The 23,041-nt window shown below is 43.9% G+C and overlaps 2 protein-coding genes across 5 annotated transcripts in view; one reads left to right on the forward strand and one right to left on the reverse strand.

The window, feature by feature from the left end:
* Positions 1-23,041, reverse strand: part of ociad2 (OCIA domain containing 2) — a 34,372-nt gene that overhangs the window by 10,330 nt on the left and 1,001 nt on the right. Inside the window, exon 2 of one of the 4 annotated variants that reach the window (XM_042341828.1) lies at positions 11,726-11,779. Coding sequence is in view for 1 of the 4 variants with exons in the window: in XM_007892733.2 (XP_007890924.1) it covers positions 958-1,098 (141 nt within the window). In the remaining 3 variants the exon portion in view is untranslated. Of the gene's footprint in view, positions 1-957; positions 1,243-4,640; positions 4,667-11,725; positions 11,786-23,041 lie in introns of those variants that run through there. The other 3 variants (XM_007892735.2, XM_007892734.1, XM_007892733.2) reach the window with 3 other exon arrangements.
* Positions 6,350-23,041, forward strand: part of LOC103178154 (PGAP2-interacting protein) — a 34,017-nt gene continuing 17,325 nt past the window's right edge. The window contains exons 1-9 of the mRNA XM_042341814.1: positions 6,350-6,373; positions 11,698-11,796; positions 12,282-12,338; positions 13,122-13,313; positions 18,117-18,237; positions 19,054-19,208; positions 19,724-19,919; positions 20,103-20,188; positions 20,852-21,106. Of these exons, the coding sequence (XP_042197748.1) occupies positions 11,775-11,796; positions 12,282-12,338; positions 13,122-13,313; positions 18,117-18,237; positions 19,054-19,208; positions 19,724-19,919; positions 20,103-20,188; positions 20,852-21,106 (1,084 nt within the window). The 5' untranslated portion in view covers positions 6,350-6,373; positions 11,698-11,774. The remainder of the gene's footprint in view (positions 6,374-11,697; positions 11,797-12,281; positions 12,339-13,121; positions 13,314-18,116; positions 18,238-19,053; positions 19,209-19,723; positions 19,920-20,102; positions 20,189-20,851; positions 21,107-23,041) is intronic.

Consider the following 23,041-nt stretch of genomic DNA (forward strand, 5'->3'; position numbering starts at 1 on the left):
GGTTAGAGCACTCGCTTTGCAAGTGAGAGACCTGAGTTCAAATTCCAGGCAGAGGGCGAAACCTTTGGCAAGTTTCCTTACTCCACACACCTAATAATAATCCCTCCAAAACCAAAAACAATAATAAATTGGTCATTTTCAATCTACGACTGTTTGTGGGACATTGCTGTGCACAATTGGCTGCCGCGTTCGCCCACAAATATACAGTCAATTCACTTTACAGTGTGTTCTGTGAAGCGCTTTGGGACGTCCTCCCGACGTGAAAAGCGCTATATCAAATGCAAGAATTATTAATAATAATAATCATCCGTGTCAACAAAAGCAAAAGTCACTGGGAACACTCAGCGGGTCAGGCAGCATCTATGGAGACAGGAAAGTGAGTCAACGACCCTTCTTCAGAACTGGGGCATGTTGGGAGGGAGAGGCTTTTAAGGGCTAACAGAGAGGGGGGAGGCAGGGCAAGGAAGTCAAAGGAGAAAATGGGGGTAGAGGACAGGGGATGATGGGTTAAAGAGGTGTTAATGATGCAAAACAAAGGGATGGGAATTGCAACAAAATAGGCAGAACAGAGAGAGAAAAGGTGTGTCTGGGTCCCAAATGATGTGGTAATGGTCAAAGAAGAGGGGGATTGGGAAGGTGAACTGGTCTGAAATTGTTGAAATCAGTGTGGGGAGTAAGGAAACTTGGCCAGGGTTTTGCCCTGCCAGGAATCAAACCCAGGTCTCTCACTTGCAGGATTCAATTTAAATATTGAGCAGAACTGAACTTTAGCTGTGTGTAACTCTTTCCCTTTCCAGGCCGATAAGATTAAAGCAGAATTGCCACGATTTTTAGTGGAACAAAGTCTTAACTTGTGTCTCTCAGATTACATTCATACACTCCGCATCAGGCGCAGAACAAATCTTTCCAAAGCTCCCTGGAAATACAGCCACAAGGAAACAAGATTGAACGACTCACGGGTTTCCAAACTGCTGCCAACTTTTGGTTTTGGTCTGGATCTTTTTCAGATGACATTTTCCTTCTATGCTCAGCAGTGTTCACTCTGACAGTAATTATCAACTCATTGCCTTTATCTGAAAGGTCTTGTTTTATTAACATCTTCCTGTTTACATATTTCACTGGTTTGTGAATGGCTCCATCTAGCTACGCATTGCAAATCTCCAACCCTGTGTGAGAGGAACCTACGCATATGCACTTTGAACTTGCCCAAGGTTTCGCCCTGCCTAGAATTGAGCTCAGGTCTCTCACTTGCAAAGCGAGAGCTCTAACCAGTGAGCTACAGGACTCCACGCTTGCGGGAGATGGGGGCTTGCTACATTTTAGTTTCTTTAGGATTACTTGTTCTATTCCAGCAATCTCCCTTCTGGTCATTTAAGTGGATGTTTTTGTCCCCAACAATTCAGGCTGGTTTGGGCTACTCTTAATAATAATAATATTTTTTGCATTTGGAATAGCCTTTCCTTTCACGTCGGAAGGACGTCCCAAAACGCTTCACAGGATTTACTGTGAAGTGCCTTGTATTTATGGGAAAACTAAGCAGCTAATTTGCACACAGAAATGTCCCACACAGCCATGCAGTGAATTTAATTTTTAAATAAATACTTATGCTTAGACTTAACACATTCTTTGCTGGTCTTTCTAGCTCCACCATTCAAATCTACAATTCATCCAAAACTAATTTCAGACATTATATGATACACAGAAACTTAGATATTAAAAGCTGGGCTATCCCCTCTGTCCGAAAAATAAAATTTGACAACTTTTAACTTGCTGTTTTTTGTGGCTTCATTTTTTAAAACCCTTTCCAAGTCCAATTGTGCTTGAAGATTTTAGAAAGACCTCTGTTGATGTTATTAAACATGGAAAGTCACCTCTCTGGGCTCATTAACTGGATGCTGGCCTGACTGGTTAATTCAGCATCACCTGAATAGGCTTTCCAGATACATATGGCATGATTTCTTCTTGTGCTCAGGCACTGACACTTTGGCCAATCTAAAGTGGGAGGGCCCAACCTTGACTGTGGAACAAGATTGTTTATTTTACTCCTTGCAAAACTATAGCATTGACAAAGCTTCACTGAATTTATTGCAGTGGTGATAGCAACAACTGTTCAGGTGGTTACAAAGCAATTAAAGTGGCAGGTTGGAGTACAGTTGAAATCCTCTAGCACTGATACACAAATATTTACTCAGAATAAAAGTCACAGCAACAACAAAATTACATTTGCAAAGCACCTTTCACGTCAAGGCACTGAACTGTCAGGGATCAAGACCTGAGCGTGGGGGGCAGGGTTGGGATGAGGGAGGGCTGAGGGGGTAGGAGGGCAGCTGAAGGCATGGTCAAAAAGTAGGGTCTTGAGTCACGCCTTGAAGGAGACAACAGAGGGAGCAAGCCAAAGGGATAGTGGGATGGAGTTTCAAAGAGTGTGACAGAGAAGCTGAAAGCCCAGCCACGATGGTAGGGCGGGTCAGGCAGGAGACCTGGAGCAGGCCAGAGCCTGTTGAATGGAGGGAGTGAACATGTTGATAGGGGTTGAACAGGTCAGAGAGGTAGGAGGGGGTAAGGCCATGGGGGAACCTTGGAAAGTGAGAATGAGGATTTTGAATTCTAAGCTCTGAGGGATGGGGAGCCAGTGGAGCCGGGGCTGATGGGGTCCCGGAGCCTGATGCGGGAGGAAACAAGCTGCAGAGTTCTGGATGATCTGCAACTTGTGGAGGGAAAAGTTGGGGAGGTTGACGAGGAGGGAGTTTCTGTAGTCAAACCTTGAGGTATGAATGGTGTATGAGGATTTTGGTGGCCTGAGGGGTGAGGCAAGCGGCGGAGTCGGGCAATGTTGTAGAGGTGGGGGAAGGCAGAGCCGGTCATGGCCTGAACCATTCAAGGACAGAACCTTGAAGGTTGAGGTGAGAGGCGGTGGAGGAGGATGGAGTGGTCCACGGTGTCAAAGGCAGCAGAGATCGAGGAGAACGAGGTGCACCTCAGCACCTCAGGCACGGGCTTTCAGCCGCTCTGCTCCCACTCTTTGGAACTCCATCCACTATCCCTTTGCCTTGCTCTCTCTCGTCTCCTTCAAGGCACGACTCAAGACCCTCCTTTTTGACCATGCCTTCAGCCGCCCTTCAGGACCCAAGCATGGAGGGCATGGTTGAGATGAGGGAGGGCTGAGGGGTAGAACCCCCTCAGCAGTCCCTCATCCCAACCATGCCCCCCATGCTCGGGTCCTGATCCCTGACTGTTCAGTGCCTTGGGACGTCCTCCCGACGTGAAAGGTGCTTTACAAATGTAATTTTGTTGTTGCTGTGACTCTTATTCTGTGTAAGAATATTTGTATTCTTACCTACATTTGGAAATTCCCATTTTTGGAATAAAATACGCCCATGAAAGTAATGTAGATTGTGAAAACTGTAGAAAGTAATCTTTCAAATAATAATAGTCCTTGGATTGATATGTCTCAAAGTGCTTCACAGAATATACTGTAAGTCGATTAACTCTATTTTATGGACGAAACACAGCAGCCAATATCCACAGCAGTGTCTCACAAACAGTTTTGGATTGATTTAGCAAATTCCTGCTTGATCATCAACTTTATGATGGTCTTGAGTCTAAGATCATGAGAAATTTCAAGCCTCAAGTACATGATGTAAAAATGTTCGTTTCCATATTCAGAGCAGAATATATTATTTTTGTATCAAGATCAAACTACATTTGAACCATGAGAATGACTGCACCTAAATTTACTTTTATTCATTGTTCAATGACTGAAAACTGTTTACTTTAACTAAACTCATTTATCAGGGTAGTTTATCGAATCTTACTTGAAGTTGTTATTCCTGTTTTTCTCCACACCCATAGTAAATAAATGGTTTGAATTTTAAGACAAAGGTGTTTAGATTTATTGAAAATTCCCAAAACGTATGATTATACATCTTTAAGGTTGTTCTAAAACCTTTGTTTGTAGAGTCCCATAACTTAGTGGTTAGAGTACTCGCCTTGCCAGCAAGAGGACCCGGGTTCAGGTCCTGGGGGGGCAAAATTTCACACGCCTGTTTACCCGGCAGTAAGGAGGAACCTGCTTGTTAGTTGATTGGTGGATTGCTTTCTGGAAGTTATAGTCCCTCCAAAAAAAATGTGGTCACGCAATCCACAACTGTTTGTGGGACACTGCTGTGCGCAATTGGCTGCCGCAATCGCCCCACAAAATACCCCACAAAATTCACTTTAACAATATATTCCGTGAAGCGCTTCGTGATGTGTCAACGACATGCTAAGGTGCTGTATCAAATGCAAGGCTTATTATTACAAAATACCAAAATACATTCTAAAATGCTTTATAAAATGTGTGTAACTGGTAACACCATGTAAATAAATAATTGCCGTCCCATGCATATGGAATGCACCATTTGTCCCATTACATGTATGTAATATGAGATTGCAAGTAAAGCCAAAAGCTCCTACCAGCCACTGCGGGAACTGAAACAACTACATGATGGTACTTAAGATATAAACATTGATGTAAGTACCTCATGTGATCATAGAAACTTATCTGTTAACCCCTATTGCAGTCTTTTAACACCCTATGGTCTTAACTGCTCCGCCTTTCCCCACCTCTGCAACATTGCCTGGTTCCGCCACTGTCTCACCTCTCCTGATCCCAACCACCAGCTCGGGTGCGGATCCCTGACCTTCCAGCGTCCTGGGACGTCCTCCTGACGTTAAAGGCCCCGTACAAATGTAATTTGTTGTTGTTGTTGTTGTAGACCTTAACTCCTATTGCAGAGCATTTTAAAGCATCAATATCCTTACTACTGGGGCTCCACTGACTCCCTGTCGCCAAATGGATTGAGTTCCAGGTCCTCGCCCTGACATCTGAAGCCTCCGCCCCCGCACCCCCCGGTCTCCCTGACCGCCTCTCTGCCCCACCACCTCCCCCCCCCCCTCAGGCCGCCGAGACCCTCATTGATACTTTCATCGCATCGAGGCTTAAGCTGCACTAACCCCCGGCACCACAACACACAGACTGCCATCTCCCCCCAACACCGGGACTGGAGCTGGACCGCCCCGCCCGGCCCTGAGCCCCGGCACTGAGCCCCGGCCCCGAGCCCCGCCACTGGGTCCCGGCACTGAGCCCCGCCACTGAGCCCCGGCCCTGAGCCCCGGCCCTCGGCCTGAGCCCCGGCACTGAGCCCCGCCACTGAGCCCCGGCACTGAGCCCCGGCACTGAGCCCCGGCCCTGAGCCCTGAGCCCCGGCACTGAGCCCCGGCACTGGGTCCCGGCACTGAGCCCCGGCACTGAGCCCCGCCCCCGGCACTGAGCCCCGGCACTGAGCCCCGCCACTGAGTCCCGGCACTGAGCCCCGCCACTGAGCCCCGGCACTGAGCCCCGCCACTGAGCCCCGGCACTGAGCCCCGCCCGGCACTGACCCTGAGCCCCGCCCCCCGACACTGGGCCCCGGCACTGGGTCCCGGCACTGACCCTGAGCCCCGCCCCCCGACACTGAGCCCCGGCACTGAGCCCCGGCCCTGGGTCCCGACACTGGGTCCCGGCACTGACCCTGAGCCCCGAGTCCCGCGACGCCCCGCACTTGCCGCGCTGTGGCCTCCCGCGCGTGCGCACAAGCTGCAGCCCGCAGGCTGCCAACAGACAACCACACCGCGGGGCATGTTGGGAAATGGCAGCCGGCGCGGCGGGAAAGACGCTTCGCCGCGCGGTGAGAGGGCCCCGACCTCAGCCCCGACTCCGACCCCGGCCCCGGCACCGGCCTCACTGTCTGTCACTGGCACTGTCACCACCGTCACTCTGTCTGTCACTGTGTGTGTGACTGTGTGTGTGTGTCACTGTCTGTCACTGTGTGTGTGTCTGTCACTGTGTGTGTGACTGTGTGTGTGTCTGTCGCTGTATCTGTGACTGTGTGTGTGTCTGTCACTGTATCTGTGACTGTGTGTGTGTCTGTCACTGTGTGTGTGACTGTGTGTCACTGTCTGTCACTGTATCTGTGACTGTGTGTGTGTCTGTTGCTGTGACTGTGTGTGTGTCTGTCGCTGTGACTGTGTGTGTGTCTGTTGCTGTGACTGTGTGTGTGTCTGTCACTGTGTGTGTGACTGTGTGTCACTGTATCTGTGACTGTGTGTGTGTCTGTCACTGTATCTGTGACTGTGTGTGTGTCTGTTGCTGTGACTGTGTGTGTGTCTGTTGCTGTGACTGTGACTGTGTGTGTGTCTGTCACAGTATCTGTGACTGTGTGTGTGTCTGTCACTGTATCTGTGACTGTGTGTGTGTCTGTCACTGTATCTGTGACTGTGTGTGTGTCTGTCGCTGTATCTGTGACTGTGTGTGTGTCTGTCACTGTATCTGTGACTGTGTGTGTGTGTTAAGGTAAGTTAACAATACAGTGTTTGGCATCGTGGGAATGGGTGGTGGTAAAACAGTACAGGGAAGGAATTGAACCCTCCAATCTATAATAGCCCTGGGCCCCCATCAAGCTTTATCCGAGCCCTCTCCTCACCAGCCTTCACTGGCTCCCCATCCCCCAGAGGATTGAGTTTTAAGATCCATGTCCTCACATTTAACACCTTCCACAAAATACACAGTTACTACACTTTACAATGTATTCTGTGAAGCGCTTTGAGACGTCTCAATGACGAGTCCTGTAGCTCAGTGGTTAGAGCACTCGCTTTGCAAGCGAGAGACCTGAGTTCAATTCCAGGCAGAGGGCGAAACCTTGGGCAAGTTTCCTTACTCCACACTCCTAATAATAATCCCTCCAAAACCAAAAACAATAACAAATCGGTCATTTTCAATCTACGACTGTTTGTGGGACATTGCTGTGCACAATTGGCTGCCGCATTCGCCCACAAATATACAGTCAATTCACTTTACAGTGTCTTCTGTGAAGCGCTTTGAGAAGTCCTCCCGACGTGAAAAGCGCTACATCAACTGCAAGGATTATTATTATGAAGTCTAAATCCATAATCTTCTGACGCAGTGGTGAGAGTGATCACCCAAATTGACATTAAAAAGGAGAGACTGATCGACACTTGTATTTTACAATACAAGTTTGCATTTATTTCACGTGGAGAGGATGTCCCAAAGCACTTGACACTGCTGCCTCTGACAGACCTAATAGGTTTCATTCATTGCAAAGCTGTCAAGCCCTGCTCATTAGAATTGCCAAGGAGTTAGTTTGTATGATAACGTTGTGAAAAATAATTAATAGATTTATGTTTAAATGGGTTTGGCAACCCATCGATATCACAAATATTCCTTGGATGTGATGAAAATTTCGTCCAGCGCGTGGTGTTAGTAAATTAAATTGTTTAAAACTGGAAAAGTACTTATAGGACAAAAGAGGACCATTATAGTGTATGAAGGCTATAATTAGACTACAAGTGCTAATATATTCATACATATTGAAGTATAATTAAATATTTACATAAATATGTACTTTATTAGGAATGTAACTTATAAATTTAGCCTGGCTCAGTTGGTAGCACTCTCGTCTCCGAGTGGGAAGCATAGGCGGCAGGTGAAATTATTTGGGGAGGCTGAGTGTCCAGGCCTCTTTAAGACAATTGCAGCCTGGATGCCAGCACCAAGAGGTCCATTGGAGTCTACGTGGGTGGGGTGTGGAGGGGACATCCTTAAGACTGGCACGAAACAAGCGCAGAAGGAAGGTGAAGTGGTCTTAAAGGTTTGAGCTTTAGGTAGATTTGGGGGGCTCAGCTTCATCTAGCCTGAGCCAGCCATGGTCATAAGATTGTGGGTTTAATCCCCCTCCGGACTTTCATCTCACAGTCTAAGATGACTCTCGAATAGTGTTGGGTGAATGCGTAGCTGCAGCTGCCGTCCTTCAGGTGAGAAGTTAAATCAAAGTTCTGCCTGTTCAGATGATAACACGGGTAAACTTCCACATGTATGCGGATGACACACAAATCTACTGGAGTCCTGTAGCTCAGTGGCGCCTTGGGACGTCCTCCCGACGTGAAAGGCGCTCTATAAATGGAATCTTGTTGTTGTTGTTGTGGTTAGAGCACTTGCTTTGCAAGTGAGTAGACTTGGGTTCAATTCCAGGCAGAGTGAAACCTTGGGCAAGTTTCCTTACTCCACACAGAGCCTAATAATAATCCCTCCAAAACCAAAACAATAATAAATTGGTCATTTTCAATCCACGACTGTTTGTGGGACATTGCTGTGCGCAATTGGCTGCCGCGTTCGCCCACAAATATACAGTCACTTCACTTTACAGTATATTATGTGAAGCGCTTTGGGACGTCCTCCCGACGTGAAAAGCGCTATATCAAATGCAAGGATTATTATTATTATTACTTCTCCAGCTGCAACTTGAGGTCTGCCAATGTTCTCTCGGCTTTTCTGGCAGACATCAGGGCCTAGCTCCACCATGCATAAGATAATAATATAATAAAAATAATCCTTGCATTTGATATAGTGCTGTTCACGTCCTCTAGATGTCTCAAAGCGCTTCACAGAATGTGCTGTAAAGTGAATTGACCGTGTATTTTGTGGGCGAACCAGCTGATCCAAAACTCTGCAGCCCGTGTACTCACCTGTACTAAACTTCGTACCCCCATCACACAGTTCTAGTCAGGCTCCACTGACTCCCTATTGTCAAACAGATTGATTTCAAGATCCTCATGCTCATTTTTAAATCCCTTCATGCCCTGGCACCTCCCTACATTTCCGATCTGCTTAACCCACAACCCACTACTCGCTGCCTCCACTCGATTGGCTCCGACCTTCTACGTGTCCCTAGTGCCACTACCTCTGGAACACTCTTCCTCTATCCCTCTGCCTTGCCCCTTCCTTCCTCATCTTCATGTCATGCCTAAAGACCTTCCTCTTCGACCATGTCTACGGTCACCTCCCCCTGGCTCGGCATTGCGCACCACCACTGTCAAGCGCTCTGGAACATTACTCTGCATGAGGGGCACTCTATAAATGCAAGTTGTTGTTGATATTTAATATTGCATGGCACCACTCGAAAGGAAAAGAGAATTTTTCCTGGTTTTCTGGTCTGCTGTATTTGCCTACAAAAAACTCAGTCACTATACTTTACAGTAAGTCCTGTGAAGTGCTTTTTGATGTTCTAATGTGAAAGGCACCATACCAATTGCAAGGATTATAACAACAAATTACATTTGTACAGCGTCTGTCACGTCGGGAGGACGTCCCAAGGCGCTAGACAGTCAGGAGTTTGGACACGAGCAGTTGGGATCAGGAGCGGTGGAGGGATGGTAGGGGTAGGAGAGTGGCTGAATAGGAGAGTCTTGAGATGTGCCTCGAAGGAGACGAGGGAGCAAGGTGAAGTGACTGTGGGATGGAGTTACAAAGAGTGGGGCCAGAGAGGCTGAAGACCCGACCGCCGATAGTGGGATGGGCTGGGCGAGGAACATGGAGCAGGCTGCTGAGCAGAAGGAACGGACAGGTTGATATGGTGTTAGCAGGTCACAGAGTTAGGAAGAGGCAAAGTCGTGAAGGGCTGTGAAGGCTTTGAATGCATTATAATTATGAAATGTTTCATACCATATTTCTTAAGCAAATTAGGTTCTACGTCTTGGTTTTGCAAATTTATTATTGTGCTTATAATAATGATCCTTGCATTTGATATAGAGCTTTTTCACGTCTTCTAGACGTCTCAAAAGCACTCCACAGAGTATACTGTAAAGTTAGTTGACTGTATATTTGTGGGTGAAACGCGACAGCCAATTGCACACAGCAGTGTCCCACAAACAGTCATGGATTGAAGTGACCAATTTTATTGCTTTTTTTTTTCTTGAGGGATTATTATGAGACGTGTGGAGTAAGGAAACTTGCCCAAGGTTTCGCCCTGTTTTACACGAACAAAGTCCAAAGTCAGGTATTGTCTCATTAGATTAAACACAAAGGACCTGGGAAGTTGGAGCATTAATTTATTCATCAAATCAATAAGTTTAGTGTGAGAGACATTCATGGGATTCATATTTAATCAATTATTTATGGAGACGAAACTAGGGCAGGTAATAGTGAGAGGTTAGAGCCAGCATTCCCTGATGTTGCCAGCGAGTGCATAGCTATTTCAGAATCATTGTAAATCACTGGCCAAGCCTCTTAGCAAATTTGCATCCAATAATGGTCCTATCAAGTTCATAATCTTAATGCTCCAATGCAGTTCTGGTGGAATCCTGAATTGTTAGAGGTACCATTGTTTGGATGAGCCTTTAAACTGAGGTCCCGTCTATAATAATCCTTGAATTTGATATAGCCCTTATCACTTCGTTGAGACGTCTCAAAGCGCTTGACGGAATTGTATTATAAAGCGGGTTAACTATTTTGTGGGTGAAATGCGGCAGCCAATTGCGCACAATTGTTTGTTTTCGCAATTGAACACGACTGTCTGGGCAGATGTTAAAAATCCCATGGCGCGGTTTGAAAAGAGAAGGGAGTTTCTCCTGGTGTCCTGGCCCACAATCCCTCCAGGTAAATTGGTCATTAACCTCATGAGTGCTTGGGTAGCCCATTGCTATTACTTGGCAGCTGCATTTGCCTACAAATATAGTCACCACAGAACACTGAAACCCCTTCAAGGGTTTGATGTAATATGTGCTATAAAAAGGCAAAGATTATCACTGTCACTGCATTTAAACCCGATGATTACGTTGGGTTGGCTTGTAACATACAAGGCAACTAAACGTGATCATTGGGTTGAAATGCACAATACAAAAAATCACCTTTAAATTCAGTCACAGGTGAATGGACTCTGCAAACTCACTGCACTGAGTTGGCTCCAATGATTTGGTCTTTCTATTGTGCAGTGTGCAGGGCAGATCTGGGGATGGGCGAAAAGCCTCCCCCACCCAAGACTAGCGGTTTTTCATGATGTTTAAATGGAAGTGCAGAAATAAAGTCCCTACGTTTAGTACTATCCTGAATTATATTTGAATAACAGAATTTTGGGGGGACGTTTCGCCCCCCAAAAATACAAAGACAATTCACTTTACAGTATATTCTGTGAATCACTTTAAGACGTCTCAATGACATGATAAGACGCTATATTAAATGCAAGGATTATTATTATTTTGCTGCTGTCTGTTATATACAATGGAATTTTTTTAAAAAATTGCCTCTCAAGTGACACTGACACATGGAGGCTCTGATGGATACAGAGAGCCACAGAGGTTTTTTTTTAGGTTTTTTTGAACTTCCCACTGTCTGTAATGATACCAGTATGGTGAGTCTGGCGAGTCTTTACAGACAGTGAGAAATTCAAAAAGAATATAAAAACCCTTTGGGCTTCTCTTTACATATTGGAGCCGTGTCTGTCCATGTCAGTCAGTGTTTTTGTGATACTGGCTGACAGGGATAAACAGGCTCCAAAGGATGCAGAGATTTTTTTTTAAAAAATGATTTGCTGTTGCTTGCAATGATGCTGGCGTAGTGTATCAACCTCATTACAGACAGCAGGAAATTCATTACTGTATATACGAAATATGTATAAATGTAGATGTTGATCAATTTGCAGATAAATTTATTAGAAAACATGCACATAGGCTATTTTCCTAATTGTGAATCTGTTGTGAATACATTCAGTAAATACTTTGTGCATATGTTTGTATACTCTTTATATAAGTTTTGGACTTGAAATATAGTTAGTATGTTAACATTTGACTCTTAGTTTTTAACATTTCATTTTTTTTAATACTTAGCTTTTGTAGTAAAAGGTGTGGGTCAGACCTCTTCATCAGTGATCACCCCGGCATGCGATGCATTGTGATGCAACAGAATGTACTGCAAAACAAATAAAGGTGAGCAAAGTGAGTGTGTAACCTGACAAAGAGCTGTGATCAGTGTGAGAGTGAATGTCTATTAATGCCCCAGTGTGGCCTGCAGGCGCGAGGCAACTCCACTTGCAGTTCCAGCCTCTCAGCCTCTCCCACTGCTATAGGAGGTCAATGTCTGCAACAGGAGCAACTTACAGCCTCCTGCAGTACTAACACAGCCTTCTCCACTATTACTACGGCCACCTGCAGTACTACCATCGCTTCCTCTAATATTACCATAGCCTAATCCAGCTTCCAGCAATAGTTATCTTTCCTGTTGCAATACTCGTATAGACACCGCCAGTTCTACTACATCCTCCTGCAGTAATACTGCATCTTACTTTTTTTTAGTGGTTCAGCCCCCTCCAGGACTGGTACAGCCTTCTCCAGTTTAAGTACAACCTCTTCTGCATTCATTCTGATTCTACACTGACTACTGGCACTTCTCCCAAACATCATTTAACTTGCAGGCTTGCCTGGAGCGTCGTGGAATATGGTCAGGGACCTGTTGATGGAAATTTTCTTGGGTGAGTTCATTATTTTTAAATTCCTTATTTTAAAGGATTTTTATCTTTTTTGTTTAGCACATGGCACATTATTTGAGAAGCAGATGCACAGGTAAGTCATTTTTTGATACCTTAGATTGACATTTTGTATTTTTGGGGTTTGAAGATTGAAACTGTTTGAATATAAATATTTGTATATATATACAATTTGTTTTTGTTGTGATAGTCACCCATCAAGTTACCAACGTTATGAAACTCATCACCTGCTCAGTTGACCCATCTCTACGCCATTCTTTGTCACCCAGCTTGCCCTCCTCACTCCCAGCTGATTGACATGATCAAGCTTCCCCCCGCCAACTTGTTCAAAACTACTATCAACCATCCCCTCCCCAGAAGCTCTCACTTCACCCTTCCATACTCTCCAAATGACCCTTTCTTTCCAAGGTGCTGGAACAAATCATCATCTTTTGGCTTAGCTCCTTCCTCACACAGCTCTCCCTCCCTGTGTCCCTCCGATCAGGTTTCTGCCCTGCTCACAGCATTAACATTGCCCTGGCAATTTTCTCCTATCTGCCTTCTTGTTCTCCTTGACCACTCTGCTGCCTTCAACACCATTCCTATCTTTTTTCACCATCTATGATTTTTGCTCCACCTCTATGGTTCTGTTTTTCTTGGTTCCACTCAAATTCCCAGTCAGCTCTGTGATGAGCTTTTTTAGATGACTTCTCTATGTGAAAGGCACTACATTATTGCAAATTGTTGTTGTTCTGACATTGCATGAAATAATATCAATCTCCATTTCAGGTTATATTTCTTCGTCCCTGTACCATGGTTTGGGGCCAATGATTTGGTATTTTCCACTGCAGACTTTGAAACTCAGAGGCTATGAATTATTTGCTCTGGCTTATGTTTCACCCTTAATATTGATCTCCACCTCCATATGGAAATTGGTGAACAAGAGAGGTATCATATTACTGCTCAGGCTTATTACTTTAGGTAAGTGGTATACATTTTGCACTTTATTGACATTGCCAACCCGCAGCTGCTTTTTTCTGAGCTAAGCAAATAGCAGCTGAGGCAGATATAGGGTAACCTATTTTTAATGCATCAGATAAATCCCCTGAGTATTAAATACAAAAACATCGACATTGAGTTGTGCCATGTGACTGACTGTACCAGCACTGAACAGTCTTTTGAGATTTGCATTTAAGGTCATGTGAAGTACACAAGGGCTATGTGCATGTATTGGCGAGTCATATCGTGTGTATATGGTGAGTCCCACTGTCTTTCATTTTCAGAGAAAACAGAAATTCTCAGTGAGCTTGAACAGAGTGCCCTGGCCTCACGCACATTATATATCAAGGGCAAGACATGGACATCTGCATACTCCCACTCAGTGATGTCATCTGCAGGCATGGGGTTAACTTCAACATACAATAATAATAATAATCCTTGCATTTGATATAGCGCTTTTCACGTCGGGAGGACGTCCCAAAGCGCTTCACAGAACACGCTGTAAAGTGAATATTTGTGGGCGAACGTGGCAGCCAATTGCGCACAGCAATGTCCCACAAACAGTCGTAGATTGAAAATGACCAATTTTATTATTGTTTTTGGTTTTGGAGGGATTATTATTAGGCGTGTGGAGTAAGGAAACTTGCCCAAGGTTTCGCCCTGTCTGGAATTGAACTCAGGTCTCTCACTTGCAAAGCGAGTGCTGTAACCACTGAGCTACAGGACTCCATGTCTGTGAATGACACCCAACTTGATCTCTGCCTCCACCCTCAATTCCAGGTCCACAGCTGTTCTGACCTGGATGAGACACAACTTTTTCTAGTTGAATGTTGAAAAGACAGAGGCTCTCCTTCTTGGCTCCTGTCAACACCTTCTCACCTCAGGCACTGTCAGCTTCAACCTGCATGGATGCACACTCCACCTCAGAGCCAGTGTGGAACCACGGTACCTTGTTCTTTTACATGTCCGAGAGGAGGTACTAAAAAGGTTGTCGGTGTTCAAGGTAGATAAGTCACCCAGTCTGCATGGGATGCATCCTAGGTTACTAAGAGAAGTAAGGGTGGAAATAACAGAGGCTTCAATCTTCCTTGGATACTAGGGTGATGCCAGAGGACTGAAGGGTTGCAAATGTTACTCCCCTGTACAAAAAAGGACAAAAGGATAAACCTGGGAACTGCAGGCCAGTCAGCCTAATGTCAGTAGTGGGGAAACTTCTAGAGACTATAAGCTAGGACAAAATAAATTTTCACTTAAAAAAATGTGGGTTAATAAAGGACAGCCAACATGGGTTTGTTAAAGGCAAACCGTGTCCAACAAACCTGATAAGAGTTCTTCTTGATGAAGTAATGAAAAGGGTGGATGAGGGTAGTGCAGATGATGTGGTTTATATGGATTTTCATGGGGCATTTGATAAAGTGCCACATGAGAGACTTGTGAGCAAAATAGAAGCCCACGGTATTAAAGTCGTAGGGATAGTGGCAGGGCAGATACAGAACTGGCTGGAAGGCAGAAAGCAGAGAGGAATAAAAAGTGGTTGAACCATGGCTAACTAGAGCAGTTAGAGAAAGTATAAAATTAAAAGAAGAGATCTATAATACTGCCAAAAAGAGCAGTAAACCCGAGGATTGGGAGGGCTTCAGAGACCAACAAAGAAAAACTAAGAAACTGATTAGGAGGGAGAAAATCGATTATGTGGGCAAACTAGCTAGGAACATAAAAACAGACTGCAAGAGTTTTTACAAATACATAAAGAGGAAGAGACTAGCAAAAGTTAATGTGGGTCCATTACAGGCAGAAACAGGATGAATTTAATAGGGGATAAAGATATGGCAGAGTCATTAAACAAATACTTTGCTTCTGTCTTACTATTAGAAGCCACTGAAAACTAACAAAAAAGTAGAGGGGAACCAAGAAGCTAATGTTAGTGAGAAACTTAGGGAAATGAACATCAGTAAAGAATTAGTACTAGGGAAACTGTCGGGATTGAAAAATGACAAATCCCCTGGACCTGATGGCCTGCATCTTAGGGTTTTAAAAGAGGTGGCTGCGGATATAGTGGATGCCTTGTTTTTGATCTTCCAAAATTCCCTGGATTCTGGAAAGGTTCCCATTGATTGGAAGATCGCAAACATAACACCACTATTTAAGAAGGGTGGGAGAGAGAAGATGGGGAACTATAGACCAGTCAGTCTGACATCAGTAGTAGGGAAATTTCTAGAATCCTTAATTAGGGACATTGTAATGGGGTACTTAGAAGACCATAACATGATTAGGCAGAGTCAACATGGCTTTACAAAAGGGAAGTCATGCTTAACAAATCTTTTAGAGTTTTTTAAGGATGTAACAAGCAGGTTAGATAGGGGGAAACCAGTAGATATAGTATATTTAGATTTTCAGAAGGCATTCAATAAGGTGCCACATAAAAGGCTGCTCCACAAGATTAGGGCCCATGGAATTAAAGGCAATATATTAGCATGGATCAAAGAGTGGCTAATGGGAAGAAAACAGAGAGTAGGATCCTCCTCAGATTGGCGGGATGTGACTAGTGGAGTGCCATAAGGATCAGTGCTTGGGCCTCAACTATTGTAAATAGTTTTATCAACTATTTACAATCTATATCAATGATCTCGACGAGGACATAGAACTTAAAATATCTAAATTCGCGGATGATACTAAGCTAGGTGGGAGAGTAAGCTCTGAGGTTGACACAAAAAGATTGCAAAGGAATATAGATAGGCTAGGTAAGTGGGCAAGAAGGTGGCAGATGGAAGATAATGTGGGGAAGTGTGAAGTTATTCACCTAGGTAGTAAAAACAGAAAAGCAGATTATTTTCTAGAGGGGGAGAGACTAGATAGTGTTAGTGTTCAAAGGGATTTGGGTGTCCTTGTACACCAGTCATAAAAAGTTAGTATGCAGGTGCAGCAAGCAACTAGGAAGGCTAATGGCATGTTGGTGTCTGTTGCAGAAGTGTTAAGAGTACAAGAGTAGGGAAGTCTTGCTGCAGTTGTATAAGGCCTTGGTGAGACCGCACCTAGAATATCATGTGGAGTTTTGGGCTCCTTATTTAAGAAAGGATATACTCGCCTTAGAGTGGTGCAGCGCAGAGTAGATACACTAGGTTAGTTCCTTGGATGAGGGGATTGACCAATGAGGATAGGATGAGTAAACTAGGCCTATATTCTCTAGGATATAGAAGAATTAGGGTGATCTTATAGAAACATGTAAGATTCTTAGGGGGTTTGACAGAGGAGACAGTGCGAGATTATTTCCCCTGGTAGGAGAATCTAGAACTAGGGGTCACAGTTTTAAGATTAAGGGACAGCCCTTTCGAACAGAGTTGAGGAAACACTTCTTCACTCAGAGGGTAGTGAATTTATGGAATTCTCTACCCCAGAAGGCTGTAGATGCTCAGCCCTTGAACATATTCAAGACTAAGATTGTTAGATTTCTAATGGATAGAGGGATTAAGGGATATGGGGATAAGATGGGCAGATGGAGTTAGGTTAGCAGAGCAGGGCAGGCTGGAGAGGCTGAATGGCCTATTCCTGCTTCTAATTCCTATGTTCCTTTGTTCCTAACTGTTGTATTTCTGACTGGAGGAAAGTGTGCAGTGGTGTCCCCCAGGGGTCAGAGGGAGGGGGACGAAGGTGACCAAAGGCGCTGTCGAAGAGAAGGGTCTTCAGAAGAGACCTGAAAATAGGAAGAGAGGGAGCATAGTGAAGGGAGTGAGAAAGGCAGTTCCAGGGCATAGTGGCTGAAGGCACAGCTACCGAGGGTGGAGCAGAGGACTCGGGGGATGAGGAGGTGGCCAGACCCGGAGGAACGAAGGCAATAGGTACTGTTTTGAGGAGAGAGGAGGTCAGAGAGGTAGGGGGATGCAGAGGAGTGGAGGGATTTGAATACGAGGGTGAGGATCCTGAAGTCGATCCTCTCCAGGACCGGCAGCCAGTGCAGTCTGGCAAGGACTGGGGTAATCGGGGAGCGGAGTTTGGTGTGGGTGAGAATACGGGCGGCAGAGTTTTGAATGATCTGGATTTTATGGATGGTGGTGGATGGGAGACCAGTGAGGAGGGCGTTAGAATAGTCCAGCCGAGAGGTGACAAAGGCATGGACTAGGGTTTCCGCAGCTTTTGGAGCGAGGTATTAGCGGAGACGGGCAATGAGTCGGAGGTGGAAGAAGGCGGTGCTGGTGAGGGACCGGATGTAGGGGAGGAAGGATAATTCGGGGTCGAACCTGACACCTAGGTTGTGTACGAGTTTGTCTTTCGGAAAGATGACCCAGTCAGGGTCAATCAGGGTTTTTGGACCCGAGATGGGAGTTTGGGTCAGGAGGGGTGGATTTGTAAACCCAGTGCAAGGTAGTGAGGGGACCTAGAATCAGGAGGCAGCAAAGGACTTACAAAGAAACTTGAGCATTGTGTACAGTTCCGGTTGTCATAATAAAAGGAGGTAGCCCAAACCCCAGAGGCAGTGTAGAAGACAGTGAACTGTGAGCAACAATGGGACAATTTGGGCTTCTGAGTCTTATAAAGAGACCTTCAGGGCTGCATCCTGCAAACCTAACCTTATATAATCTATCTCTGGGATTTCCATGTGTAGGTGGGATGAATTTAAATCTCAGTTTGGTTTGGATACTTGTAAGCATGGTGATGGGTTTCCACATGTGTCAGACACCTGGCTCCCTCCCCCCCAAAAAAATGCACTGATATCAAAGCTGCAATGGTTCTTAAATACAATAGGAGCAACAAATATGTATATCATAAAACAATGTTTTGTTATTGCAGGTGGTATTGCTTCATATCAGACCCCTAACCCTGTGATCCGGGTGGTGTTTCTGGCCTCAGGTGTAGCTTCATCTCTCCTTGTTCAAGCTGTTACATGGTGGTCAGGAAGCATTCAGCAAAGGTACTATTTTGTGTAGATATTGCTCAGTTTGGGGTTTTCTTACCTTCTATTTGCAAATGTTAGTAAAAATGTACAATTGGATAATCAAACAAGATTGCATAATGTTTTTGCCATTGCTAGCTTGCTTTCATAGTCAGAAAACGTTGATTCAAATGTTCATCTGACCTCATCTGAATTGACCAGTGAATAAAACCAACTTGGTTTTATAATATTCAGAAGAGATACAGTGTCCTTGTATAAATGTGCCTCAATGAGTTATTCTGCTCCATACACTTGACACTCAGATTGCAAATCTTTTGGGGTGAGCTTATTAATGAACTTCATAAGCAGGTTTACTAAACCTTGTGAGTGGAGAGGCATAAGAGAAGCCTTTAGGAAGAAGCATGGTTTCTCCAGTGGTGGAGTATTACGTTCCCATGCAAAGGGTCTGGTCCATTTTCAATTGGACTGTCTTTTTGGTAATTTTTACTGGACTGCATAGAGTAGTGCTATTGACCATATGGTTCTCTTTTCCAAAGGGTGAAAGTGGGAAGGAATGGGTGAATTTCCATTCACCTGTCAGGTGTTGAGGAGAGTGGATGTTAACGTAGCCCAGAGTAAGGCACATTTATTGCAGAATGATTTGACCATGACTAAAACTGAGGAGTGAGGCATTAAGTTTGGAGAATTTCTTTAGTATCTAAAATGAATAGAATAGTATGGAAATCAGAAAATCTTTTAAAATGGCTAACTTTAACCATATGCGTCTAGTAAATGTCTCTGCATGAACTGCTGCACAATGGTAAGCAAACTCTAACTTGTTGTCAATAATTCTAGGGTCTGCAGAATCTGGGGTTTCATTCTGAGTCACTTTCTGCTCCTCGCAATCAGGATATGGTTCACCTCCCTAAACCCAGTCTGGCATTACACCGCATTCAACGCTGCAATACTTTCCTTGGGTGTCATAGTGACTTTGGACAGATTGCATTCAGGTAAAAGTTAAACTTAAAGCATGAAGCATTTGAAGTACAACGTTGCAATATTTTTCTACTTCATGTAAGACCCACTAGATAAGACCACCTTACCATTTGTTTGTGTGTTCTACGCTGAAGCATAAAGAGAAAGATTGCATTTTTTGATTCTGAGTTGGTTGGATGTGAAATGTGATACTTCAAGTGACTGGCGAAGCTGAATGGATGGGTGGGTGGATGGATGGATTCTAACCTTAAAAACAGATTTAATAATAATCCTTACATTTGGTGTAGCACATTTCATGTTGGGAGGATGTCCCAAAGTGCTTCACAGAGGAGTTTCTCTTGGTGCCTGGTCAATAATCCTACAAATAAAACTGATAATTCACTTCATGGTTGTTTGTGGGATATTGCTATGCCCAAATTGGCTGCTGCATTTGTCAAAATACACATTTTACAATTTATCCTTTGAGGTTTTTTGATACAACCTTGTGACATGAAAGGTGCTTTATCATATGTAAGAATTATTATTTCAGATTTTCAGAAGTATCCACTGGAAACAGAGGGGAGGACTTCCAGGGAGAGGAAAGCTTGCTTCCGTTGGACAATACCCGCTGCAGCATACGGAAGCTTGTTGTTTCTCACGCACTGGATATTTGGAGAGGTCTCCTTGGTCTCTCGCTGGGCTGTGAGTGGCCATCCACGTTCTGGGCCAGATCCTAATCCTTATGGGTGAGCATCTGTTACATGAGATGTTCCAGAGTAAACAATGTAGGAGTACTTTTCTTTTACCATCTTGAACACAAAATGTACCCTCCCAAACACTTAATGTATAATTTTATTTTAAATTTACAAAAATCTTGTTTCTGAGCTGTGTGAAATTTTTACCTAAACTTAACGTTTCTCTTGTTTCAGAGGTATAATTCTATTAGCTTTGGCTATTGGAATGATGTTATCCTTTTGGCCTAATATCATTAACAAAATATCGTTTTGGCTAATAGGTATGTGATACTTGGTGCTTTAATCAAATGCTGTATTTTTAACAATGCACGAGGAGCAGCAATGCATGTTGTTTTCTTAAAACTGTTAAAATTTGAAGCTTGTTTTCTGTAGGCTCTGATAAGAACAACTGAAAACTGTAGTGCACAGACAATTAACCCTGGTCCTTACCTCCAGTGGTATTTCTTATTTTGGATAGTAAAGAGCCTAATGCCATAGGTGACTGTTTAAATATATAAATTCAACACTATAAATTCAACACTAGAACAGAGATCTCTGGTGGTAGTTTCACCATATTAGACAGATTAAGTGCAGTGTATATGCCACCTGATTTATCAATTCAAGGCACATAGGTTACATCTTTTTTGTATCTCCCCCAGTATTGCACTGTGATGTCAGCCTTTGACTGGAATGCTTAAAGTAGAAATTGAATTCACCATTTCTGACCCAAAGGCAAGAGTGTTATCAACTAAGCCAAGTTGATACAAACTATTGACATTTGCAGGAATGTATGATGTGGGTTTCAGCAAAGGAGAAAATGGAGGAGGACGTGACACAAAGTCATTTACATACCAAAATAAATGCTCCTGGGTTAATTGGTTATAGGATAGGAACATTAGGGAGGTTTGTGTTGTGAAAATAAATCCCTGTTTTTAATATTACAGGAGTGGCATCAGCAATTGGTATTTTCTGTCTTCGAAGAGAAGAAGCATTTGTTTCAGGAACTATGTTATCTATTTATACCATGTCTCTTTGGCCGCATATGGTTGAACGTATGATTGGTTCAGGTCATCCTGGGAAGGTCTTAGGCACAGCCATGTTAGTGTATGTGCTCGAGATGCTTGCCACTGTGTGGTGCACAGCTTATAACTTTGTGCCTGGAGGTGTCATTGCAAGAGAAAAAACAGGTGTGATATTGGGTAAGTGTCAGAAAATCTAAACAAAATGTGGATTATTTGTATAATATATAAATCGTGATCCTACCTCGCCCGACTCCACTGGCTTCCCATCACACAGAGGATACAGTTCAAGATCCCGGCCGTCACCTTCAAAAGCCTCCGTGGTCTTGCTCCCCCCTACCTCTGGCCTCCTAACCCCCTACCAACCTGCCTGCTCCCTCTGCTCAGCGGGCTCCGGCCTGCTTCATGTCCCCGTCTCGCCCGTCCCACCATTGGCGGGCGGGCCTTCTGCCACTCTGCCCTCACCCTCTGGAACTCCATCCCACAGTCCCTCCGTCTCGCCCCCTCCCTTGCCTCCTTCAAGACCCATCTCAAGACCCTCCTGTTTGACTGTGCTTTCGATCACCCTGCTTCCCCCCCTGCCCTCCACCCTTCCCAATCCCGACCCCCAGCTCAGGTCCGAAACTGTCTCTCCAGCGCCTTGGGAAGTCCTCCCGGCGTGAAAGGCGCTTTACAAATGTACTGTTGTTGATTAAATCAGTCCTTAGATTGGTACGTTCTTGTAAGTATGAAAACAAAGTTAATTTATTTTCATTTGTTTTTGCTTCCAAGTATATCATCAAAATTGTAATAACTTTTTACTTTTCTGAATTGGGTTACAGTGGAGATCATAATGATTTTATACAATCTACAGAACTAGCAACTATGTCTTATTTAGGTTAGGGCATATGAGTGGTACCAATGCTGCAAAATGAAATTATTTTCCACTTTGAGCAGAAGCCAGTATGGGCAATAAGCATGTTCAGTTGCAGCACTACCAATTGCAGAAGAAAGGTCTGGTTCACCCAAACAGCATTCTCCTTTTCCTTCTTTCCACAGCATCAAGATTTATACTTGTTCTGTGGAGTATTTGTTTTTTTCAATCTTCCAATAATAACAGGAATGACCCTTCAACTTATTGAGCCTGCTCGACTCTTAAAGCTATGATAATTCTTTAATTCTATTTTTCTTCCTTTTGTCTATATCCCTTATTGTATTTTGTATCCTTATTTAACCAGTATCTCTCTCTTCTCTCTTTAATGCCACAGTTTACTGAGCATCAATGGCTTTTTTGGCTTCCCTCGCCAAGCAGATTCATATCAGTTATTGTTTTGAAAAATCAGCTGAGTTTGTTGGGAGACTGTTAACTACTTTATGGGAGAAAAACATCCTTCTAATCTTTAGTGCTATTTGAAACCTTTTTTAATTTAAAGCCTATGTCCTTTTCTCTCACTGTAAGTTAAGCAGCCCCCTTATATCTACATCACAAATGCCTGCTATTTAAAGACATGAATCATATCCCTACTCAGCTTTTTTCCAATAAGAGTTCAGACCTGAATGAAGTTAGAATACCCAACTGCACGCAATATTTCAATATGGCCTACATATAGTGATATAAATAAAGTTAAATTAACTTATTTTGACTGATCAAAAGACATCAAATGCCCTTGAGATGCAACCTAGAATTTGATTAGCTTGTGATAGAAGCTTCACATTCACTGGAAGCCTCAAGTGAAATGATTAATAATCACATCCAATTATTTTCCTTCTCCGCCTCTGCTAATGGACACATTACTGTGTCTTGCTCCAAAATTCATTACCGTCCACTTATGTACATTAAAATCACTGGGAACTGGATTGGCACTGTCCCAAACTCAGATTGGATCCTTACAGTCAGTCGAGAGAGAAAACTGATTTCATTAGTGTGAGCTGGATTAAAAGCCAGGTCCCAGATTTGGTAGCAAAGTCCCTCAGCAAAGTAATTATTAAACTACTTGTAACTTGTTTTGTAATGCGAATCATGACACATTTTTACTTTAACCAAAACTTAGTTTCTGAGGCCTATCCTTCAGTGAAATTTCATGAGTAAATTAATCACTTACAAAAGAGAATAATTTTGTTTTCAATTTTCTGAAA

This window comes from Callorhinchus milii, unplaced genomic scaffold (assembly GCF_018977255.1).
Source record: "Callorhinchus milii isolate IMCB2004 unplaced genomic scaffold, IMCB_Cmil_1.0 Scaffold1, whole genome shotgun sequence".
NCBI lineage: Eukaryota > Metazoa > Chordata > Chondrichthyes > Chimaeriformes > Callorhinchidae > Callorhinchus > Callorhinchus milii.